Here is a 24,402-nt window from a genome sequence, read left to right on the forward strand (position 1 = left end):
TTGAAACACAACCTACACGACTGGCCATAAGTTGTTAATAGTTCTGCTTCTTAGGAAAAGCACTGTTGTGGCATTTGCTCATTTTAGCCAATAGCACAAGGGAAAAAAGAAAAAATACACATGGGAGCCTTGGTTGAGTTTTTGACAATGCTAAGGAACAAAAGCAGACCAAACACAGTTGTTGAAAACACTCCTGGATTTGCCTTGAGATGCTGTGATCTCTTTGAGTTAGAAGCTGGCTGACCCTGTTCTGCTTCCTGGCCGCCACTGGTTTTCCTTCCATGGGAAACAAGATCCACATAATCTGCCATACTCGGTGCACTTGGCCTTTCTCGTGTCTCCCTAGGCTCTTCCCTGACTCTGATGGAATCTTCCCGTTCACAGTAAGCTGCCTGCTTCTGACGGGCAGGAGTTATACAATCAAAATGCCACCAAAGCATTAAACTGTTTTCAGCATTTCTCAACAGGGATACCCCACGAGGTAACAGATCTCTTAATGGGTGAGAATAACTCCTACTTGGAACACGACTTCCTGATCGTCTCAGGATTTCCCTGTCTGGCAGCTCTCAATACACTGATGTATCCTGAGGAAGGATTCTGAAGAGGTTTGGTGATGCCTTGTTGGGAACAGATTTAGAAAAGGCAAGGTACCAAGTAGCCCTACAACCCCGTGATGCTGCGCTGGGAACAAACAGGGAAAATGGAGAGAGCAAAGCGCCCCTACAGTTTGCAACCGAACGAGAATCTCTGGGGAGAAGTCGTTTCCCCACCAAGGAGAAACAAGATGAGCTCACAGACCTAATGATAAACTTGAGAGAACAGCAAACTAATTCCTCGTCTGGGCTTCAGAATGATGACATACATCTACATTTATTAGGAACGCCTAGATCCATTGATTGTATTTAAAAGAGCAAACCCAAAACAACCCAACTTGAGGGGCAGAAGACGCAGGGATTAAATGCATACTTTGTTTCTCTGGGTGTTCCCATGTCAAGAAGTCACATTTTCTCTTTGGCTCAATGAGCAAAACTTTATTCAAAATTACAGACAACAGTACTTGGTTCCTGTGTTTATAGAAATAGAATCAAAGTTTCTATGCATATATGAGATTTTGAGGAGATGAACATAATGCCACAGTCCAAAGGACAAGAAGCTTGAAAGATAATTGAAAGTTTCAATATACTGTTACTTTTCAACTCTGTACACCCCACAGAGCAGAGTGAAAATCTAGGGCTCCGTGATGCTGGAGAATCTAAGTCAATTTATTGATTTACCTTGACATAGTCGCTACAAAGCAGTGGGAAGCTTTTGAGGTTCCTCAATGACAGAACTCAATTCAAAATGAAATACTGTCTTTATAAAATGTAGACCAATAAGCTCAAATTCAGAAAGGTACTCTAAGATAATCTGGCTGGGAATTAGATTATAAAAATTTCAGGTAATTGTTACGGGAATGTTTTTTCCATTAATCCACTTGAAAATCACTATGATTGATTGTAGTATTTCTATGTTTTGGCTGAAAGATACAAACACCATGATCAAATGATCTGAACCTTTCTCATTTGAGTTCTCTATTAACAAACATTTTCAGTGCTACTATGCCAATCAACTCATTATTTAAATACACCCTGACTTTTCAAAACATTTTAAGATATACTGGATTCTTGTGACATCGTGAAAATCCTTCTCCTCAAAATTTGTTTGATGAGTTTTCCCCTGGTTAAAATGTCAGTATCTTGAGAACTATGAACTTGAGGGAGGCTGTCTGGATCTTGACATTCCTCAGCATGTCTATTACAGCTCTTCAGAAAGACTGTCCAGGCACAGCAGCTGTGTTGCTATGAACGACCATTTGATTCGAGTTCACAGGGATGAATGTTTTTTCTTGCTTTTCAATTACATTATTTCATATCGGGAATATTAGGATTTAGGCTTACACATCATTCAGTTTCTTAGCATGGCTAATTAATTTGAGCTTTTGAACTTCAGATGAACTTGGGCTGTTTTAAGTCTATAATGAAACCTGAAACCAAGCACGCTTCCCCTGGTTTCAGTCTAATTGTTGAAGTCTTCATAACTTCAGGGCGTAGGAAACGTGCGTCTGGCACATTTCAGAAACTAGTGTCTTGATTTTTTTTTTAAAGGCAAGTTCTGCTATGTGCACAATCACCGACCCCTTGGACATAGCTCTTCTGCAGCTGCAGGACAGGAAATCCTCAAGGGCCCTTTCTCAGGCCACTTGTTCTTTGATTTGTTCAGTCTCTCGGTCGTGTCCGACTCTTCGCAGCCCCAGGGACTGCAGTGCGCCAGGCTCCCGTCTCTCGGCGTGGGCCCTAGTTTTCCTTCTGCACCTTGGTCCGCAGTTTAGCAAGTTCCTCCTCTAGACTTCTAACGTGCTCCTCCAGCGTGGCCTTGTCCTGCTGGGCTTTCTGACTGGCTTGGCTTCGTGCTTCTTCAATCTTCCGCTCATACCACTTTTCCATCTGGGTGGAAACAGCCTCAAAGAAATACTGGGTGAGCTCCAGCGCCTGGGAGGCGTCTCGACCGTGATGGGCGGCCTGCTCGCCGCCGGCTGCTGGAGGCGGCGGCTGCCCGCCGGCAGTGCTGGCTGCTGGCTGCTGGCCTCGGTGCCTCGTCTGCCCGCTCTTCCCAGACTTCTTGGTCTGGGTGCCTCTGTCAACACTAGGCCCAGCCTGTGGATCGCCTCTGGCTGCCTCTTTCAAGGGGAGCGAGGCTGTCTGGACCTTGACGTTCCTCAGTCGGGAGCCCGTACAGTCCGAGGAAGACAGCTCCTGCTGCTGGAGTCTGTGGGTGGCGGTGGAGCTGAGGGCCTTGTCCTTGGGCCTGACCACCTGGGGGGAGCTGTCCGAGGCGGCTACTGGGCCTGCAGTCACCACTGACTGATCCACACCTGGTTTTGGAAGGAAAACAAAGGTCAGAGTGAAGCTAGTTCATACAGGCACCTGGGCCGGCATTTGAGAGTCTTGGGAATCCTGTAACCACCAGCCTCTCCATCACCACCCGCCTGTGCAGCTTCTCCCGTCCTTTCCTCCCGCTTCTCCCTGGATTATGATGTTGGCTTGTCGGGGCTTTCAGGGGTACTGTGTGAGACCCACTCATGGCATCTAAGCCAAAATGTTGCTGGCCTTTCCTTTAGCCTGTCTCAATATACACGACTTCCCAAGTGGCTGAGTGGTAAAGAATCTGCCTGCCAATGCAGGAGACTCAGTTCAATCTTGGGTCAGGAAGATCCCCCTGAAGAAGGAAAAGGCAACCCAGTCCAGTATTCTCGTCTGGGAAATCCCGTGGACAGAGGAGCCTGGTGGGCTACAGTCCATGGGGTCACAGAGAGTCGGACATGACTAAGCGACTAAACAACAACCATCTACATGAGAGGGCTCTGGGTACCACTTCCTGATAGTTAAGGATGCTACATCTCACCGTATGTCCTAAAGCTGAGCCGGGCACTTACTGAGGAGTAAGCACCCCCGTTCTAATTTCTGGGCCTTTTCCACACCAGAGCCCCAGTTACAAGTTTCTTGACCCAGTTTGGAGAGGTGGTCCTAATGCCCCTACCCAGAGCTCTATGACAAGTTCCATAACTAGTCCCAGCATGAAAAACTTGCCCAGGATTTTCCCCACCATTAAGGCACAAAGGTACAGAAATGGTCCATGATAATATGAAATACACAACACACATCAAAATCCCCCATGAAGGTCTAATTACTAAGGCTGTGCATGTCCTCAGATGATCATCATTGAGTACAACCACTGAGCGAACATAATGGTGCTCTGCTAAAAGCATCTCTCATCCAGCACCTGGGGCAACTTCGATATATGATCTGTGGTTTAGCGAGGCTGTACAGATGTAAAGAGATGTGGGTTCAATATGGGTCGGGAAGATCCCCTGGAGAAGGGCACGCCAACCAACTCCAGTATTCTTGCCTGGAGAATCCCCTGGACAGAGGAGCCTGGCGGGCTACAGTTCACAGGGTAGAAAAGAGTCGAACATGACCAAAGCGACTGAGCACCCGTGCAGAGCTGGCCAAGCGTGGAGGGCTGATCAAGGAAGAGAAACGCAGACAGGTGCAAGGGCGAGCGCCCTGCCAAACAGACAGGTCCCCTCCTCACCCTAATCTTTGGTGCCCACTTTCACAGTACTGCACTGCTATCGCTGATCAGAGATTCTTTTATTCCTTCATTCAACAAATTTTTGAGCACTTAAATAAGAGTGCTTTATTATTAAAGAGCAACAGCGTGGTCCTGGCCCCTACAGAGATCATGCTACAGGCTGGTGCTTCATGCAGCCCCATCACACGGGCTGTCTTCAGATGCAAGAAGAGAACTCGGCCTGGGGGTTTCGTCATCTGTGGGTGGAGGGACTCTCTCTGCATGCTGGTTACCTGTGGAGGACTCGCAAGTGGACGGCGTGGACTTAGTCCTGGAGGCCCTAGAATCTCCAGAAAGCTTCAGCTCCAGATTCTGAATCTTTAACATGCACCAGGTTTTTAATTCATCCACCAAGGACATCTAAAAAAAGTCCCACAAGATAGTACAGAAATCATCAGGAGACTGTGATACACAGCTTATGAACTAAAGCCTCAAGAATGGGCTTTTCAATTATGATAGGCTATTATCTGGACAAGGCCCAAAGCTGTGGGCTGCCTCCCTTCCAAAGGCCCCCCCAAAGCCTGGGATTCACCTAGCACCCAAGCCGATAGCTACCTATTATCTTCATTAAGTGGCTTAGAGGCATCTTAAAAGCAAACACCCAGGTGGTGCAGTGGTAAAGAATCTGCCTGCCAACGAAGGAGACACAAGAGACCAGGTTCCATCCCCGGGTCGGGAAGGTCCCCTGGAGGAGGAAGAGGCAGCCCGCCCCAGGGCTCTTGCCTGGAGGATCCCGTGGCCAGAGGAGCCTGGCGGGCTCGTCCGCGGGGTTGCAGAGTCAGCCTGAGTGAGCACCCAGCACCCACAGCGCCTGCAGCGCGTCTGGCCGCGCAGGGGCCCGGGCTGGCGCTCACAGGAGCTCGCTTCGCGCCTGCCGGCCCGGTGGCCCGCGCACTCGGGCAGGAAGCGCGCTCTGGGCCCGGCCGCGGCGCAGCGCCCAGCAGCGACCCTGGCGGGGCCCGCCTCCTCCCCAGCACTTCTACGAACGGCCCGGCCTGCGCCTCCTACCTGCACGGTCAGCCACAAACGGGAGCCGCGCCCCAGGCTCTCCCCCACCTTCAGGCTGTAACGCTGACGCGCCCCGCGATGCGAGCACGTTCCGAGGCCCTGGGCGCCCTCGCGGCGGCTCTGCGCCCGGCCGCGGCGCGCAGAGTGGACGGGCGCCGGGGCCGCTCCTCACCTGCCGTCTCTCCCCCTCGCGCTTCTCCGAGTCCCAGTGCTGCTGCAGGCGGCTCAGGCACTCGGTCCTCTCCGCCGAGAGCCGCTCCACCATCAGCTTGTCCAGAACCCGCATCTAGCATTCAGGGGCGAGGGGACGCGGTGACTGAGGCGGCCTCAGGCTGCGCCCGGATGCCTTCACTCCCAGACAGGAGGGGGCCAGGGAGGCCAGCGCATCCCACTCCTCGCCCTGTTCTTTGCGTGAGGCCCTCACGGACCTCTTTACGCTTTCAGAACTCCTGAGTGTGCTTCTGTGTAAGCCAGTGGTGATTTCTTTCTCTCATCTAAAGTCCTGAGTGGGTCCAGAGACTACAAATACACAGTAAATATACAATTTGAGCCAATACATTCCTTGTCAGTAAAAGAAAATCTGTATGGGCCTTTGAAAATTATTTCCAAGACTATTGTTACAAGGAAAAACATTTCTTTTTTTTTTTTTTTTTAGGAAAAACTATTTCAAGGAGTATGGAGCTATCCCAATTCCTCTTTAAAAAAAAAATTTTTTTTTTTAATTTACTTATTTTTATTTGAAGGACACCTGCTTTACAATACTGCGTTGGTCCCTACCAGAAATCAGTGTGGATCAGCCACAGGTTTACCTACGTCCCCTCGCACCTCCCTTCCCATCCCACGCCCCTAGGTCCAACTCCCTTTTTGTTTTTGTTAATATTTACTCATTTATCTGGCTGCACCAGGCCTTAGTTGCAGCATGTGGCATCTAGTTCCCTGACCAGGGATCGAACCTGGGCCCTCTGCATTGGGAGCTCAGAGTCTTAACCACTGGGCCAGCAGCGAAGTCCCCCGACTCCCCTTTTAAAAACGTTTTTTAACCCCCCTTCCCCTTTTTAAAGGTGAGTGGCTGCCCGAGAAGAAATGAAAGCCGCTGAATAGTCAGCGCTTTCCTCCAGCATTCCCGGGGAACAGACGCTTCACTGAGAGTTCTCACAGCGCCTGTGAAGAAGGGGGTGGACGAAGTTCAAAGGGATCACGTCAGGGAGTGACAGCTTATGGTGAACAACGTCACATTCGTGATTTCCAAAGAAGAAGATTTAGCTTCGGGACCAGGGACCAGGCTTGATCGCTCGAGAGCTTTTGTGTAGCAGTTTTACTAAAGTATGAAGAGACAGAGAAAGCTTCTGACGCAGAACCAGGAGGGGACAGAGAGCGGCCCCCTCGCCAGTGTGAGCAAGGGAGTCATTTACAATGAAGCAAAAGAATGTCTCAAGTTTGCAAAAACTTTACCAGGCCCACTCCACAATTTACATTTTAGGCTAACGGGATTAGAACTTAAACAATAGAAAAGATGCTACCAGGCCCACTCCCATATACACATTCTAAAATACCAGGACCAGCCAGGTTTTCAGGAAGGAGAGGCTGTCCTCAAGCAGGGTACACTGTTATACAAGCCCTGGCACAGGGTTTAAACGGAGTTGTGTAATCATCAGCTTCAGGCTTTAAGAAAAAAGAAGTTTTATGTGACTAAGACTAAGGCATGCAGAGGGGGGGAAAGATGCTTGTCCTTTCCTCCTCCTTGGGAATTCCAGACCTCTATCTCCTCCTCGAGAACCCCAGGCCCCTTTCTCCTTCTCGGGACCCCAGACTTATCAACCTGCCCAGGAATTGACTCTCTCAGGAGGAGCGAGTGACGGTCCCCTTGCGGTCACCCGCCCTTCTCTGCTCCTCCAGCCCCTAAGCTGCGGGCCCCGACACCCAGCAGGACAAACTCCCAGTGCACGACAAGCTCCGCAGAAGAGAAAGGAGCCGCTGTCAGTGGGAGCCAGCATGGAGGGCTTGGCAGCGGGCGCCTCTCCTGCGGGGACATACTGACGTTCCACGCCCAGATGTTCGTCAATACAAGAGGAGCAGCAGCCCCGGAGATGTGGTGAGCTCCTTCTGCTTGGGCTCCTCATCCCGCACAGCCGCCTGGGACCCGCTCTCCTCTCGTTTCCTAGGACCAGCCTGCTCTCCCGCCTCCCACCCCCTGCCTAGACCGGACAGTACCCAGGCTGACACACAGCTGTGTTCCCGGGGCATAGCGGGCGGTCCAGGCACGTGCCCCTGACTCATGCGCTAGTCAGTCCCCTGAGACCCAGAACGAGGACTAAGGTTCTACACCCCAGTCTGTCACCCTCTTTGAACCAGAGGTCCGTGAGACATCTCAACATTCACCTAATGCATTCCCCTCTGTGCTTGGGCTAGCTAAAGTCAGGTTTTATTTACAAAACAGTTTAACTAATCTATTATGGCCCAGATAGTTTTAAAATGGGCTTTTTATGAAATGCAAATAACCCACAAACCTTAAAAATACTCAATTTCACCAACAGACAGGGACATACAAATTAAAGTCAAATGTCCTTAGCTAATTTGGAAAATACTTAAAAAAAAAAATTCAATGATAGCAAAGCTTTGAAACAGAAACTCAGATCCTGCTTGTAGGATATAAATTGGTACAACCTTTCAATTAAGTAGCTTGCCAACACTTATCAAGAGCCTTAAACATATTCTTTACTTTGGGTCCCATTATCCTAATTCTAAGCATATAACCTCAGAAGCAATCAAGTTTCTGTACATAAATATTCACAGCATTTATTGAGTAGAGTGAAAAATTATAAGCAACTGTCGTGTCTAACAATAGGTATGGTTAAATAAATTATGTGGTATTGATGTGCTGGAATATCATGAAGCCAAGGACGTGGGGAAGTGCTCAAGAAACAAAATTAAGCGGAACAGCTTCCCTCGTGGCTCAGCCTCCTGCCAATGCCAGAGACACAGGTGTGATCCCTGGTCCAGGAGGACCGCACGTGCTGTGGGCAGCTAGGCCTGCAAGCTGCAACCACTGAGCCCACGCCCACAGCAAGGGACGGCACGACAGTGGGAGCCCAAGCCCTGCAACCAGAGAAAACCCGCAGCCGCCGCGAAGGCCCAGCACAGCCAAACCTAAGTAAAACTTTATTAAAAAATAAAGTGAAGTGAGAAAAGTAAAGTAAAATTCTATTTCCCCGCATAGAAATTGTACACCACGCTAGCTCTTTTTACTAACTTAAAAAGTAAACTGCAAAAAAAACACCGCACAGTATAGTTCCAGTTTTTGTTTAAAAGTGAAAATTAGTAAGGTTATATCTATAAAAGAAAAAAAGCTACAGGAAAAATACATAGTAATGGGAGGGATTCTGGGCATGGTCACTGCAATAATAGTTCTGCATGTGAGGTGTTTTCGGCAAATAACATGTGTTACTTTGTAAGCTTTTAAAAGTTTTTTTATATTTAAAAACCTATATCCATCACATATCTACTAATTACAAAGGGAAAACATACCTTTACAGTGGAGAGAGACAGTGGTTACCAGCTTAGCCAAGCAATCGAACTTAGCGTCAGTAATAACGAGACATCCTGACGTGTATCTTCTGATGTGATGTAATTTGAAGCTTACACAATTAACTATGAAATATTCTTGCCGAAAATATTTAACCTAAACCTAAATAAGCATCTAGAGTAATGGTTCTCAAACTTGTTTTTACCAGCATCACCTGGAGATTCTTTTAAAATACAGGTTGCTAAGACTCTGTCCCCGGAGTTTTATTTACAGTTAAATTCAGGAGATTTGGGCGGAGCCCCAAGAATTTGCATATTTTCCCCCTCAAGTCCCCAGATGATGCTAATGCTGCTGGTTTGGGACAACCCTTCGAGGATTACTGCTCTAGACCCAACTTTCACTTTACAGACAGAGGGATAGAGGAACAAGTGAAAAATGCCATGAAGAAACTGTCAGACAAATCCAGACTATAAAGCATTCTATTAAACAAATGGCTTGGACTCTGTTAAAAAGTTGTTATGGGAAAAAACAAGAGCCACAAGAAGAAATCAGGGGCTGTTTTAGATGAAAAGAGACCCAGCATATAGTCTACAAGCACAAAGGATTCACTGGACCCTAGGTTGGTATTGAAAACAAAAACCAGCTACAAAACACACCCATTTTAGGAGAACTGAGAAAATCTGAATATGGACTGCACATCACACAATTAGCGTTACTCTTCTCAGATGCAAAGACGGCTTTGTGTAAGGGAGGACGAGATCCCCATTCTTAGTCGATGTGCTCTGGAGTACTTAAAGGTTAGGGTCAGCAAACGGGTCAGCAAACGACCCAGAAGTGTGTGCGCAAACGTGGGAACACAGTGACCACTGGCTGAGCCGAGGCGGAGGCTGCACAGACGTTCAGGAAAATGTGCTTGCAACCTTTCTGCGTGTGCGACCGCTTTCAAAATAAAGTTGGAAAAATAAAAAAAGCTACACATGATTGTATTACTTTAGTGTACAAGGGGCAAGGGGAGTGAGGCACACAGACATAAAGGACTGGAGGAAACAAACCCAAATATGAACAGTGCTTTTCCATCATAGTAGGTTCACAGGCGATTTATTTTCCTTTCCTAGTTTTCATGTGTTTTAAAAATGCTCCATAATGGTATATGTTATTTTATAATCAGAAGCAATTAAAACATGTCTTAAATTTTTTTAAGTCAATGGCTTTCAAGAAATCACATAAAGTGATCACAAAGGGCAGAAGACCTAAATAGACGTTTCTGCAAAGAAGACATGCAGGTGGCCAGGAGGCATGTGAAAAGATGGTCAACACAACTAAATATTAGAGAAATGCAGATCAAAACCTCAGTGAGGTGTCACTTCACACCCATCAGAATGGCCAGCATCAAAAATCTACAAACAATAAACGCTGGAGAGGGTGTAGAGAACAGGGAGCCCTCCAACACTGCTTATGGGAATGTGAACTGAAGTATCCACTGTGGAGAAGACCATAGAGGTTCTTTACAAAACTAAGACTAGACCTATCATCAGTTCAGTTCAGTCACTCAGTCATGTCCGACTCATTGCAACCCCATGGATTGCAGCACGCCAGGCCTCCCTGTCCAGCGCCAACTCCCGGAATTTACTCAAACTCATGTCCACTGAGTCAGTGATGCCATCCAACCATCTCATCCTCTGTCATCCCCTTCTCCTCCTGCCTTCAATCTTTCCCAGCATCATGGTCTTTTCTAATGAGTCAGTTCTTCTCATCAGGTGGCCAAAATATTGGAGTTTCAGCTTCAGCACCAGTCCTTCCAATGAATATTCAGGACTGAGTTCCTTTAGGATGGACTGGTTGGATCTCCTTGCAGTCCAAGGGACTCTCAAGAGTCTTCTCCAACACCACAGTTCAAAAGCATCAATTCTTCGGCACTCAGCTTTCTTTATAGTCCAACTCTCACATCCATACATGACCACTAGAAAAACCATAGCTTTGACTAGATGGACCTTTGTTGGCAAAGTAACGTCTCTGCTTTTTAATATGCGGTCTAAGTTGGTCATAACTTTTCTTCCAAGGAGCAAGTGTCTTTTAATTTCAAGGCTACAGTCACCATCTGCAGTGATTTGGAGCCCAAAAAGATAAAGTTTGTCACTGTTTCCACTGGTTCCCCATCTATTTCCCATGAAGTGATGGGACCAGATGCCATGATCTTAGTTTTCTGTATGTTGAGTTTTAAGCCAATTTTTTCACTCTCCTCTTTCACTTTCATCAAGAGGCTTTTTAGTTCTTTGCTTTCTGCTATAAGGGTGGTGTCATCTGCATATCTGAGGTTACTGATATTTCTCCCAGAAATCTTGAAAAATTGCCGGGAGATCTACCATATGACCCAGCAATCCCACTCCTGGGCATATACCTGAAGAAAACCATAATTCAAAAAAATACATGCACTGCAATGTTCACTGCATCACTTTACAACAGCCAGGATATGGAAGCAACCTAAATGTCCATCAACAGAGAAACGGATAACGATGTGGTACATACACCCAACGGAATATTACTCAACCATCAAAAAGAATGAAATTGTGCCATTTGCACAGATGTGGATGGACCTAGATACTGTCATGGAAAATGAGTCAGAAAAAGAAAAATATTCTCTGTTTTAATGCATATATATGGAATCTAGAAAACAGGACAGAGGAACCTATTTGCAGGGCAGGGATAGACACACAAACAGAGAACATATGGATTCCAAGGGAGGAGTGGAAGGTAGGATGAATTGAGATTGGCGTTTACAAGTACATGCACTCCTGTGTGTGGAGGAGGAGACGGCAACCCGCCCCAGTGTCCCTGCCTGGACAGCCCCGCGGACAGAGGAGCCCGGTGGGCTGCCGTCCATGGGGTCGCAAGAGTCAGACGCAACTGAGCAGCTAAACCTACCTACCCACACTGCTACGTATGAAACAGATAACTAGTGAGTGTAGCGCGGGGGACTCTAACTCAGTGCTGTGGGGACCTAAACGGCAGGGAAACCCAAAAAAGAGGGGACACACGTGTATGTAAGGCTGAGTCCCTGCGCTGTACGCAGAAACCAACGCAACATTGTAAAGCAACTACACTCCGATAGAACTTTTTTTTTAAAAAAAAATAGAAAGAAATCACAATGGTTTTAAAGAACCCACAGGCCTCTTCTCTGACAGCCTGCCTGACATGCTCAGGGGAGAGTTTGCAGGACAGAAAGGCGTGCTGAGGTCTCTGATTTCACTTTCTGCCAGAACACGGCGCCACGAGGAGAAGGGCGACCACTTACTTGGTGCTGGGTCTTATTCTCCATGTGCCCCAGCTTCACGTTCATCTTATCCTGAACCGACACCAGCTCTGCTTTGATCTCCTCCACAGTTGCTTCCAGCTGATTCTCCAGCTTGTTGATAAGGGGTTCACACCGACAGCCATTAATTGGCGCCTAGGAGGAAAGCCAGAAAGGACTCAGTTCAGCTCGTTTACTCCTCGGTACCCGTCCTGTGTTGCTCAGGTAACCTGGGGGACACGTGATGGCGGACACTCACCCCTGGGGAAGCTCTGGACTGTCTCACAAGCCAAGCGTACAGGGCTGGCAAACGCTAAGAAGATTCTGAGAGGGGAACGTACAGTCCCCGTTCTCAGATGCGTGTGTGTGTGTGTGTGTGTGTGTGTGTGTGTGTGTGTGTGTGTGCACTCCTGTGCGTGCACTCCACACAGCTTGCAAGATCTTAGTTCCCAGATAAGGGATCAAACCCGGGCCCCTGGCAGTGAAAGCAACAAGTCCCACCCACTGGGCTGCCAAGGAATCCCTTCAAGCTGCTTTTATTCTTTCCCTGGTCTCAAAATTATCTGGTCTCCTAAGGATGGTGCTGGAGAAAACTCTTGAGAGTCCCTTGGACTGCAAGGAGATCAAACCAGTCAATCCTAAAGGAAATGAACCCTGAATACTCATTGGAAGGACTGATGCTGAAGCTGGAGCTCCAGTACTCTGGCCACCTGATGGGAAGAGTCGATGAACTGGAAAAGATCCTGATGCTGGGAAAGATTGAAGGCAAAGGAGAAGAGTGTAACAAAGGATGAGATGGTTGGATGGCGTCACCGATTCAATGGACATGAATTTGGGCAAGCTCCCAGAGACAGTCAGGGGCAGGGAGGCCTGGTGCGCTGCCGTCCATCAGGTCAGAGTCGCACATGAGTTAGCGACTAAACAAGTTTGGTGCAGAAAGCCCTGCGCCATCCCTTGGCTCACCAGGCCCAAGCAGCAGGAGGGTAGTGTACTATTTAGGTGGGGAGGGCCAGCTGGCTTATCATCAAAGCTCCTGCCTTCTGGAGTCACTGCCTGCAGTGGATATCAGCCTCCGGCAACAGGGTTACAGACTCCTTGCCTACAGCCCTCGGGCCTGTCTGTACCTGCATCACTTTGCCGTCCTTGCCCCGGTACAGCGTGTAGAGCTGGTACGCTCTGAACTCATGCGGCGGGGGCGGGGACGAGCAGCGATGCCTGGGCCTCTTTTTAGGGTGATTGTGAGCGTGCACGTTCTTCTGCTGGCCGGGCTGCTGGTCTGCTGGAGGGGTGGGGTCAGAAAACGCTGACACCTGTGGGAGAGGAGGAGACCGCCACTGTGAGCGCGTGACACCTGCGAGCCCGACGCCCAGCCAGCGGCTCCCCCCGGCCCACCACGCTCTCTGCGGCGTTCTACTCTAGGGACCACGTGCCAAGGGAGCTGTCACACGCTAACCTTGGGTCTGCAGCTGGCCAGGGCCAATTTCTGTGCTCTGGCCCCGAGGCAGCAAGCCAGCCAAGTGAAGAGGCTTTTTAACTGCTGGCCATGACGCTGTCCCAGGGCCCTCCGCCAGCCCATCTCCCAGCCCTCTCGGCGGCTCTCACGTGCCTCCTGACCTTGGGTCTTGACTTTCTCTGTCTGCTGTCCTTTGCTCTGGGCTCCGGGGAGGCGGACAGGACATCTTCTCTGGCCTCTTCTTTCCTGGGTGCAGCCTGTTCACTGCTATGGGTGTCTCCTGCCGAGACACTTCCCTACAGAGGGGGGAAAAAAACCCAGACACCTCCTCTACTGGACCCCTCAGCCTTATTCCATCATGGCATAACATTTCCCAGACTCCATCCACTTAAAGGACCCCTGGGAATCGTTAAAAGACAACAAATTTCAGACACAGGGAACACTGCTTGTGATTCTAACTGAACACCTGAGCCTTTCCTGGGGAGTTGAATATTTGTCTTTTTATTTATTTGGTGCCAAACTAGACATCGCCTTGGGTCTCATTCTGTGTTTTAGAACTTCAGGAAGCTAGCACACATGAAACACTTCAGCAAGAGGATTTTTTTTTTATCTTTTACATTTCAACAAAAAGAAAACCCCACTCATTCTTTGAACTTGGACCCTCACAATTCATAGAGGAGAATGAGAACCCTTTGAAATGAAGGGGGAAAAGAAAATCACCATTTCTAGTCCTTTTGAGAACGTTTACAAGTTAACATGTAGAATTCACACACAGGAACATAATGAAAGTTACAATGCCTTAACCCTGGAAAATGATAAGATTCTCAAATGGACAGAAAAACATGTACTTGGTATAAAATTTTATGTCCCCAAAATTGTCTCTAAATCCTAGTCTTCGTCCCCCTGGGGGAGCTGAAAGGCATGGTTCATTCCAGAGCTGCCACGTACAGTTGTGCAAGCTGTTCACTGCACAAAGGCACGAAGCCGAGGGCATGGGTGAGGCAGAGGGGGCTGAACTCCAGCTCCGGCTCTTCTCACCATAAATGCCCTGTGCTGGGCTGATGTCGGGAGGCATCTCCTTCTAATTTGCACGGGTAGCCAGGTGGGCTAGCACTGCCTGGGTTTATTCCCGGAGAGGAAACAGAGGCAGCAAGCTACGCCAGTGGTCCTCCAAGTTTAGTCCAGATTCAAATCACCTGGAGAGCTTGTTCAACCACAGATTGCTGGGCCCCACCCCAGAGTTTCTGAAACAGTGGGTCTGGGGTGAGGCCCCCAAATTTGCATTTCTAACAAGGTTCCAGGTGACAAGTGGACCCACATTTTGCAAATATCACTGCTCTACATGATAGAGGTGCTGTCCCTGTGGAAGTGACGGGGCCACAGATGCTCAGGGCTCACAAATACACGGGGGATTGGAAAAGACCAGTGGCATGCGAGCCCACAGCCTGAAATCTGGGGAGAGCGGAAGACAAGAGGCCGGAAGGAAAGACAGGCTCTGAAGGACCCAGCAGGAAGGAGAGACCGAGGCGGGCCCAGCGGAGGCAGGGAGAGTTTCCACCCGCGGGCGGGCGGGAGGGCCGCCCCACACCTTGCCTTGGGCCACCTCATCTCTCGGCACAGACTGAGCTCTCCTCTCTTCCTTGAGCCTCTCTCTCTTTTTCCGCAGGCTTCGCCCACGACTGAAGCGCAAGACCTGAAGGAGGCAAGAGGCATCGTTACAAACCCTGGTGTGCGCGGACCTGCCGAGCGCCTCCAGCCGAGCCGGGGAGACCGCCTGCTGTGCCCCGTGCACCCTGCGCTGGGCACTCAGGGTCCCAGAGGTGCAAGGACATCACTCCTGATTCAGGAGCCGACGGGCTACAGTGACACTGACAGGCACGTAGTCTGGGCCAGGGCCGCCACGTAGGGGTGAGCAGGTTGTGCACTGCTCAACTCCAGGGAGCGCCACTCAGAGTCCAGGGCAGGATCGGAGTCCCCTGGGGCTGTGCGGCACGGCAGCCCGATGCCAGGCACAGTGTCTTGGGATACAGGGCCTGATCCAGCCCACCACACATCCTTCTTGGCCGAACTGTATCCAAGTCGTATTCAGATATAACTTTCGTTCAAATATAACTGAGATGCACCTGTGAGCCACAGGACCAGCCACGGGGCCGGAGTCTCTCCCCCCAGAAGCAGCCTTTGGTCGGCCCCTTCGAGTGCAGAGATACGGGAGGAACAGAGGCAAGGACATGCGGGGCCCTGCAGACTGAAGCTCGGCAGCAAGCTGGAGATCTTCAGGCAGGTGATCTGACCCCTCTGCGCTCCGGCTTCTCAAACATGAGAACAGGGAGCTGCTGGTATTAACCAAGACAAAGCAGGCAGCAGGCACACCTGGTCCATCGGTCACGGTCAGGGGTCTCCCACCTGCCTGGGGGCCTCAGAGTCGCCGAGTTGGCAGAAAGGCTTCTAAGCGAACACAGAACACAGATCTTTGAGCTGGTGGGAACCTCCAGTCTCTGGCTCAGCCCCACACCCTTCTCCTCCAGACTCCCTACTCCTGGTTCCAGGGTTCACTCCCTTCAAAAAACCAAAGGAGGTCAAGAAGTCGGAAGCACTTTCAAGGTCACACTCCTTCTGCAATAAAACACTATTTTATTGTCTTATAGACAGACAAGTGTTCTCTGAAATTCAGCCTAGTGATTTTCATCTCAAGGTCAGACTTTCTTCTTGTGTTCATTAAATTCAAATGATACATTACAGGACCAAAAAAAAAAAAAAAAACCACCAAACAACACCGTCAACAGGCAGTGGGTACCAGCTAAATGGAAAATATATGCCTGCAGCCGAACAGAATTTTTAAATTATATTCTCATCCCCTGAGAGCCAGCGGGTCTAAAAGTGTCCAGGGACCCCTGTGACCATGAAGTTAAGATTATTTTCACAATATTACAACCAACACTGGCATTTTTACGCTCATTCTCTCATGAGTATACTGTGGTATTTGCCAGAAGCTACATAAGTGATATTACAATAGATTGCATGCAGAAATAAAAGCTGGCAGAATTCTGATCTAAGTAAGACAATTAGAAGATGTGCGAAAAACGTTCAACAATTCTACTCTCCTCAATTTTTGTTTTGAAAAGTATTCTTTTGCAAAATGATGCTATTTATGTTATTACAAAAGGGATTTACTTTCAAATGATTAAAGCATTTAATATTTCTCAACTTTATTTTCAATTGGCAACTACTGATAGATATAAACTCACATACATAAAGTTCATTATGGGCCTCCATAACGTTGAAGAAAAGTTAAAGGGTCTTTAGATAGAAAAGGTCTGAGAACCAGAGTCCTAAGCTAAACGTAGACGCAGTAGGAAGTTGAGTCAGATGAAAAGAAGCAACTAGTGCCCGCTGCTCATCTGCTTTACGGACACTTAGCAGCGCACGGCTCCAGAATCAGCCTAAAAGTCACTCTCCGAAGCGTCTGTGAACCACATCCACCAAAAATGAGAAGTAACATTCAGTTCATAAAACACTAAATAATCAGAAAAATTCCCTCCACTGAGCACATTATTGGCCAGTGACAACTCTGCATGGCTCACAGCCTTTCTTAGGGAACTGCGCCATCCACCCGGATCACCAGCCTTCTCCACTTCACAGAAACCAGGGTCTCGGAAGGAAACACCCTCATGGTACTGCCGTGAACCATCAAAATCCGTGATCAACTAAGGTGCCGGGACGAGGGGATTTCTCATTTCAGGTAAGACAAACACCGAGGCCATTTCTGTAACTACAGATCAACAGAACAGTATGCATGCAATTTTATGCATATTCCAAAGCTTTTACTTTGCATTGAAAAATAAGGGTTAGTACATACAATTATGTAAAAAAAAAGAAAAGAAAAGAAAAAACTTTAAAAAATATTCTATTTATTTGCTATGCAGTATGGGTGTGGAGACTTCCCTGGATGGGTGTGGAAAATCTTGCTTAAGCCTTTTTTTAAAAAATATTTATTTGGCTGCTGGGTCTTAGTTGTGACATGTGGGATCTAGTTTCCTGACCAGGGACCAAACCCGGGCCCCCTGAAATGAGAGCGCGGGGTATTAGCCACTGGATCACCAGGGGAGTCCCAAGCCAATTTTTTAAATAATAAAGGCTAAAGGAGAACCCACACAGGAAAACATTTCACAGGTGAGCTTGATCCCTGGGAATCTAGATCCCTGGGCTCTAGAAGATAAATGACAGGCAGGTTAAAGGCACCTCAGTCCCTGTGTGCCAGGGGAATCCTCCACCCCACAAGACTTGACGGTCTTCATATGGCTGAGCACAGGGCTGGCTGTCCATCAAACTGCCAGACTCTGAAACGCCAGCTAACTGCGATGGATTCCGACACTTATACGGCACCCTGTGCTTTTTGACCCAGGAGAGGCGAGCATTTTTCTATCAGGATTCTGGAGGTGATTCTGCTGAGAATCTGTGGATCTCCAGAGCCCACTGAAAAGGACTTACTCCATGGACAAGAGGGTGATCGATTCTGCAAGAGATAAAATCTTAACTACTTCTAGAAACTGCTAGTTACATCAGGCATGTTTTTAACAGAGATGGAATCAAGGCCACCCAGAACCCGGGGCTGGCTGGGTCTGGGCAGCTTCTGGGGTCCAGCCTGTCCCTTTGGCTCCCCGAGACAGTGCCTTTTGCAGCATTAGCCAGAATAAGGTGGAAAAGCAATCGCTGTTTGCCGTAAAGGAACAGAGTCGCTCCAACTGGGAAATAACCAAAATGTCTAACATTAAGGAAATGGTTTGATACTGGTCAGCAACCAGAAAAGAATATTATGCTTCCATTATGATAAATAATTGTGAAGACTGCAGAAAAGTTTCCTATCATAGATAGGATAAAAGGGAGAATACAAAGGGGGATATACATAGTAGGCACAGCTATATAAACACTATGTATCTGTGGAAGGTACTATAAACAAAGCTATTTCAGGGTGCTGAAATCATAAATAGCTTATAGATTATCATGATTAAATTTATGACGTAGATTGTTTCAACCTCAAATATCAGTCATCTATTAAAACTGAATGATGGCAAATATACCATCATGCAATATTTAGTTAAAAGGAGTACAACTGTACTGTACTCAGCTGCCTCTAGTGGGCATAAATGGCTGCCCAGACAGATGCCCATTCCCACCTTTCTCTGGGAAATACCTCCTGTGACCACATGGTCAAACATCTCCCTAAAGCACCTCGGTCCCACTTGTTCTGGGCATCTGCCCCAAGCTCCCAATTACGATCTTCTCCTATGATGTTTTATTGTTTTCATTTCTTGGCTGCCCTGCACACCCTATGGGGCCTTCCTTCCCCTACCAAGGATCAAACCCAAGTTCCCTGCACTGGAAGCAGAGTCTTAACCACTGGAACGCCAGGGAAGTCTCTGCTACGTTTTAAACTGGTACTTTCCCCTGGCTGGGACATTACGATCCAGGAAACTGGCTGTGACAATGATCCAGCCACAGAGAGGAAACGATGCCCGTGTATGAGAACAGCCTGCTGGGCCTGAGGTCTCTGGTTCCAGTTTCCCGGAGGCTCACGCGGATTCCTACGTTCCCCACTACCTGCTCAGGAAACCCATCAGTCCCTTACATAATGTGGTTTGATCTGGCTTCAGTAGATCGCGACCCAAGGAATCCCAACAACTCTGAAGCCCCCGCATAATCAATACAAGGGAAAATGCAGCAGATCCTACCTGGGGCGCTTTAGTGAGGAGGAGAGCCACTTCCGGATTATTGTGGTAGCGGGCAGTCTCCAGCGGAGTCCGGCCTGCCTACGGAGAGGCCAGGGAGGGCCAGTGAGTACGGGGCTCCAGCCGGGACACGCGCAGGCGGCCCAGCCGGGACACGCGCAGCCTAGCCGGGGACACGCACGTGTGGCCCAGTGGGACACGCGGAGCCCAGCCGGGACACGCACAGCCCAGCCGGGAGACACACGCGCGGCCCAGCCAGGACACGCGGAGCCCAGCCGGGGACACACACGCGCGGCCCAGCCGGGACGTGCAGGCCAGCCGGACACGCGCCCGCGGCCAGCCCTGCTCCGGAGCCTCGCCCATTGAACAGGGCAGCCCAGTCACAGCTTCAGAAGGCGGTGTTTAGTCTCTAAGTCGTGTCTGACTTTTTCCGGCCCTGGCCATGCTCCTCTGTCCTGGGGATTCTCCAGGCAAGAACACTGGAGTGGGATGCCCTTCCGTCCTCCAGGGGACCTTCCCAGCCCAGGGACCGAACCCGCATCTCCTGCATCTGCAGGTGGAAAGTCAGACACACTCAGCGACTAGACCACCACCAGTCACCCCCGAGGGAAGTGCTGGCGCAGTGCGCAGTGAGCAGTGAGTGACGGGGAGGCCAAGGTCGGGGCGCTGCTCAGCCAGGAAGGCTCCCTGGAAGAGAGACGAGGGAGGTTTAAAAAACAGAACAGACAAGGCGAAGATGGAACATCTCAGCTGAGGAAACAGTCATAAAACTCTAGCCAGGTGATACATTTCCCCTGGAGAACAACGGAGAAGACACCTGCAGGGCAGATCGGGGCCTGGCCGCAGAGACTCAAGGACCGGATTGTGAAAAGCAAGACGCTGTGGCCGTGACAGAGGCTCGGGGGAGATTCAGCCCCAAACCAGGAGCTGCTGACAGCAGGATTCAGAGGAAGGAACGGTGCCCAGTCAAGGCACTAGAGCTGGGAGCCCGGCGGAGGACGGCTAGATACGGAAGCCTTCCACCAGCTTCCACACCCCAACGCCCCAGGCGACTGTCCTGCCCCCAGGGGCCCACTGCCCCCCACCGGCCCGAGGCTGTGCCGGTTCAGGAGCGCACACACCACGGGCCAACCTGGAGAAAGAGAGGGTGTCTGAGCTGGGGACTGCTATACAATCAGACAGACAGACAGACAAGGGATGGGAAGGTGAGGGGAGAGGCAGAGAGGGAAGGAGGAAAATATTGAGAGGAGGAACAGAAGATGATGTTGGAGAGAAATGGACTGGAGCTTTGAGGAAGACTGACCTGGTGGCCATTTTTCTGAGGACCACATCTGTTTAGAAGGCCTGGAAGTCACTCCCAGTATCATCTACTTGCCCGTTTACTTAGACACCCCTGACCCTCTTCAGGTCGGACACGCTCACTGAATTGTCTGAAGAGGGTCAGGGTTTGTAACATCACGGGGCTGTTGAGAGCAGGGGTCCCCTCGAGCCCACCCCCTCTGGCCCAGGGGCTGTGGGGCTGGCACGCTGCAGCTCTTCCAGGGCGAGGCTGGGCGAGGCTGTGCTCTGAGTTCGCAGGAGGCGAGGCGGCCACAGCACAGTGACCCCGCAAGGGGCGGGCACGGCTTTAGAACCCGTGGTGCAACTCCACTTACATTATTGACGATGCTCCCATCTGCTCCGGCTTCCAGCAAGATTTTAACCACCTTCTTGTGATTTAGGGCAGCGGCAATATGAAGTGCTGTGTCTCCAGCCTGGAATCCGTCAGAAGAAAGCCCGCTGAGCCCCATGGGATCGTGGCCCACAACCCTGCAGCTTTTTATCCCATGACTTGGTGGTGGCTTTTCAAGGTTAAACTAAAATTTGCCTTAGACTGACACGTGGCCCTCGGCTAAAGTATTATGTGGTTCTTTTTATTATTTCTTTAAAATATTTCTTTTAACTTATACTTTATTTTAAAATTATTCTATTAAGTACAATTGATTTATAATGTATTAATTTCTACTATATAGCAATGTAATTCAGTTATATATTTTTATGTCCTTTTCCATTATGGTTTATCACAGGATATTGAATATAGTTCCCTGTGCTATAGAGTAGGATCCTGTTGTTTAAATGTGGTTCTTCTTTAAAAGAGATCTTGGGAACTGAATGAACTACGCACAAATACCACATTCCTTTCTGAGCGGGATGCCAGAAATCACAGGACAGGGCTAAGTGCAGGGAGGCCAAGCAATGCTGGGCCGGGGATGTTGGGAATGGTAGGCCCTGACCTTACACAGAGGCAGGATCTCAGCCATGTATTTTAAATATTTCTTTTTTATTTTATTTTATTTTATTTTATTAGTTGGAGGCCAATTACTTCACAACATTTCAGTGGGTTTTGTCATACATTAACACGAATCAGCCATAGAGTTACACGTATTCCCCATCCCGATCACCCCTCCCACCCCCCCCTCCACCCGATAAATATTTCTTTTAACGCATACTTTTTAACATTTTTACTTTAAAAGGTAGCTCTGGACCCCGTCTGTCTGCCGTGGCAGAGGATGGGCAGAGAACCCCTTGGTTTCTGAGCTGGAACGAGCAGGAGCGTCTAAGGTAGCTACTTCTACAGGCCCCAGAGTGATAGCCAGCCCTGCAGCCATGCTTAGGGATGTGAAAGGGCCACTGGGCGTTTTCTCCTACAGGCCAGGGAGTTTTCTGTTTCAGTGGAGTCACTGACGACAGCATTCATTTAACACCAGCTGTTTTCAACTCCTTACCAAATTTAGCCAATAATTTATTTTTGACAAAAAGCGTTTCAGACAATCAAAGGAGGATATGAACAGATGCAGCTTGGTGGGCCAATTCCAAATGCAAATGTTGGTTTTAATTCCCAAACCGGATGACATAAATAAGTCAGACGCATACAGAAGTGAAATCACTCATTCATTCATTCCTGGCAGGTGATCAAGTATGAAAATCCAGCCATCCTCGGGCCTCCTTCCCTGGTGAGTAGACAGGCAAAGTGTTCATTTCATTCCTGAGTCACCTAGCTGTATGTTAGGGGAAGTTCTGGAGCTGTGGTTTCCAGTCTCTGCTGCTCACTGGAATCAGCTGGGAAGCTTTAATAAACTACTGACGCCGGAGCCCCCCAGACATTGACTTAACTGGTCTGGAGTTATGGTTAGGGCATGAGGAATTTTCAAAACTCCCAGGTGATTGAAACGTGCCGCCCAGGTTGAGAAGCTGGTTGGTGAGGCTTGTGTTGGGGTAATCTGACAAACTAGAATCCACGGGGAGGCTGTAGCATGACAGACTTTAGCCACTAGGTCAGTGGTTCTCAATCCTGTCTGCACACTCAGGCATGGGATTTTCCAGGCAAGAATACCGGAGTGGGCTGCCATTTCCTTCTCCAGGGCAACTTCCCGACCCAGGGATTGAACCCTGGTCTCCTATATTGCAGGAAGTCTCCTGAACTGCAGACAGATTTTTTACTGAGTCACCAAGGAAGCCCACACTTAGACCAGGAGCTTTCAAAAAATACTGTTTCCTGGACTCACCCCCAGATGTTCTGGTCATCTACATTAGGGGTGGGATTCAGGAATGGCATATTGAAATTCCCTTTTGATTCCAATATGCAGCCAGGGTCAGTAATCATCATTGTAGGGTATTTTAAATCTGAATCATGATCTAATTTTTTAAATTTCAGATTTATGCACCCAAACTCAGAAAAGCCAAACCATGCATCCATTAGGTATAGGTTTCAATAAATAACAAAACAACTTTTAAAAATCCAAATGACTATTGAAGAGTCACATTTCCACAGGACACTGTAATAACCACAGCTTTATCTTAAAACCCCACTACACGGTGTAGATACTGACCATGCCCCAAACTTCAGAGAAACAAGAGACTCCATCAGCTCAGCTCACATGAAGGGGGCGGTGGGAGGAACAGAACTCGGGAATCACGACACCGAACACCCGGCTTACTCACCAAGCCACTCTTCCTTGCGGGTTTCATTTCTAAAAATCATACTAACAACAAAACCCACCCCCAGGATTTCCAAAAAGGTTCGAGACGCAAATGTGGTGACACGCCCTGGAATGCCAGAGCAACCAGGGCCACGGGAAGCCTGCGCTTCCTTCAGAGGCCAGCCCTGGCGAGCCCCACATCGGGAGAAGGCGCCGCCTCCCAGCACCCTCTGTCCCCGCCGGCGCCCATGCACCTACCAGCGGACCGTGGGGAGGACACGTGCACTGACCTGGTTCTTTTCATGGACAGAACAGAAAGCGCTGAGGAGGAGCTTAATGATGGACAAGTGGTTGTAGCGTGCAGCGACGTGCAAACAGGTGTCGCCTGCCTGCGGACAGAGAGCACACGCTGAGCACGGTCTGGGCGGTCACAAAACAGAACAGCAAATTAAAACTATCCTTTAAAAGCTAGCAGACAAGCATGTGCTCCTCACAGGGTAATGGCCTGAACGACGAGCATCTCCTTTATCACAGGTGCTCACTCATGACTGGCAGCCCTCCCCTGCGTGCAGCTCTCTTTCCCACCACGCAGACCCTGTCTCCGGTTTCAGGTCCTGGAGGCCTGCTGCCCAAGAGACCTTCGCCAAAACTGAGAGAGGCTCTGCCTCGCAGGCGCTTACTAAGACTCCACTGACCCCTGCCTCTCCTACAACCCAAAGGCTCTGGATGACACTGCCCAAGACCGATAGCTTCGCTTTGGAAATGAGACTTTCCCCATCACAGATCCGTCGTGGCTGAATGGACTAGGAAAGTGGGATGAGTTGCTGGATTTTAAGATTACGTGCTCTAAAAAATTCAAGTGCATCCCATTCTAGCAGTACCCCAGGATCCCATGGGGAGCAATGCAGTCTAGGGAGCTGACGAGGAAGCAATCACTGGGCATAAAAAAGGACATTCAGAAACACTCAGGAGCAGGGTCTTCCTTGGTGGTCCCAGGCCAAACTGCTACCAGAGAGAAAACGAGAGAACTGGAGACGATGTCGTGACGTTTTGCGGAGCCCCCCTGACTTATCACTTGAGCTCTGGTTCTGTCTAGAGATGGTGATGCTTCAGCACAACCTTCTCCTCTGGACTAAGAAGGAACCAAGCTCAAAGCTGAAGTTCAGAGCATTCTCAGGACCACTTTAGGTAAGCCTGCCCCCAGTCAGGGAACCCCAGCTAAAAGTCCTTTTTTTCCTTTGACCACGGTGCACAGCCTGTAGGACTTGCTTCCC

At 49.1% G+C, this 24,402-nt stretch overlaps 1 protein-coding gene across 7 annotated transcripts in view; it reads right to left on the reverse strand.

The window, feature by feature from the left end:
• Positions 1-1,020: 1,020 nt before the first annotated feature.
• Positions 1,021-24,402, reverse strand: part of ANKRD6 (ankyrin repeat domain 6) — a 178,844-nt gene continuing 155,462 nt past the window's right edge. For 5 of the 7 annotated variants that reach the window (XM_065911668.1, XM_065911665.1, XM_065911669.1 and 2 more), the window contains 10 exons: positions 23,419-23,517; positions 20,825-20,923; positions 19,173-19,250; positions 15,032-15,136; positions 13,605-13,739; positions 13,115-13,300; positions 11,994-12,146; positions 5,351-5,464; positions 4,404-4,530; positions 1,021-2,911 (listed from right to left, as the gene is read on the reverse strand). In XM_065911668.1, coding sequence (XP_065767740.1) covers positions 2,334-2,911; positions 4,404-4,530; positions 5,351-5,464; positions 11,994-12,146; positions 13,115-13,300; positions 13,605-13,739; positions 15,032-15,136; positions 19,173-19,250; positions 20,825-20,923; positions 23,419-23,517 — 1,674 coding nt within the window. In that variant the 3' untranslated portion in view covers positions 1,021-2,333. The remainder of the gene's footprint in view (positions 2,912-4,403; positions 4,531-5,350; positions 5,465-11,993; positions 12,147-13,114; positions 13,301-13,604; positions 13,740-15,031; positions 15,137-19,172; positions 19,251-20,824; positions 20,924-23,418; positions 23,518-24,402) is intronic. The other 2 variants (XM_065911671.1, XM_065911666.1) reach the window with 1 other exon arrangement.

The sequence above is a fragment of the Muntiacus reevesi genome, chromosome 19 (assembly GCF_963930625.1).
Source record: "Muntiacus reevesi chromosome 19, mMunRee1.1, whole genome shotgun sequence".
NCBI classification, from domain to species: Eukaryota; Metazoa; Chordata; class Mammalia; order Artiodactyla; family Cervidae; genus Muntiacus; species Muntiacus reevesi.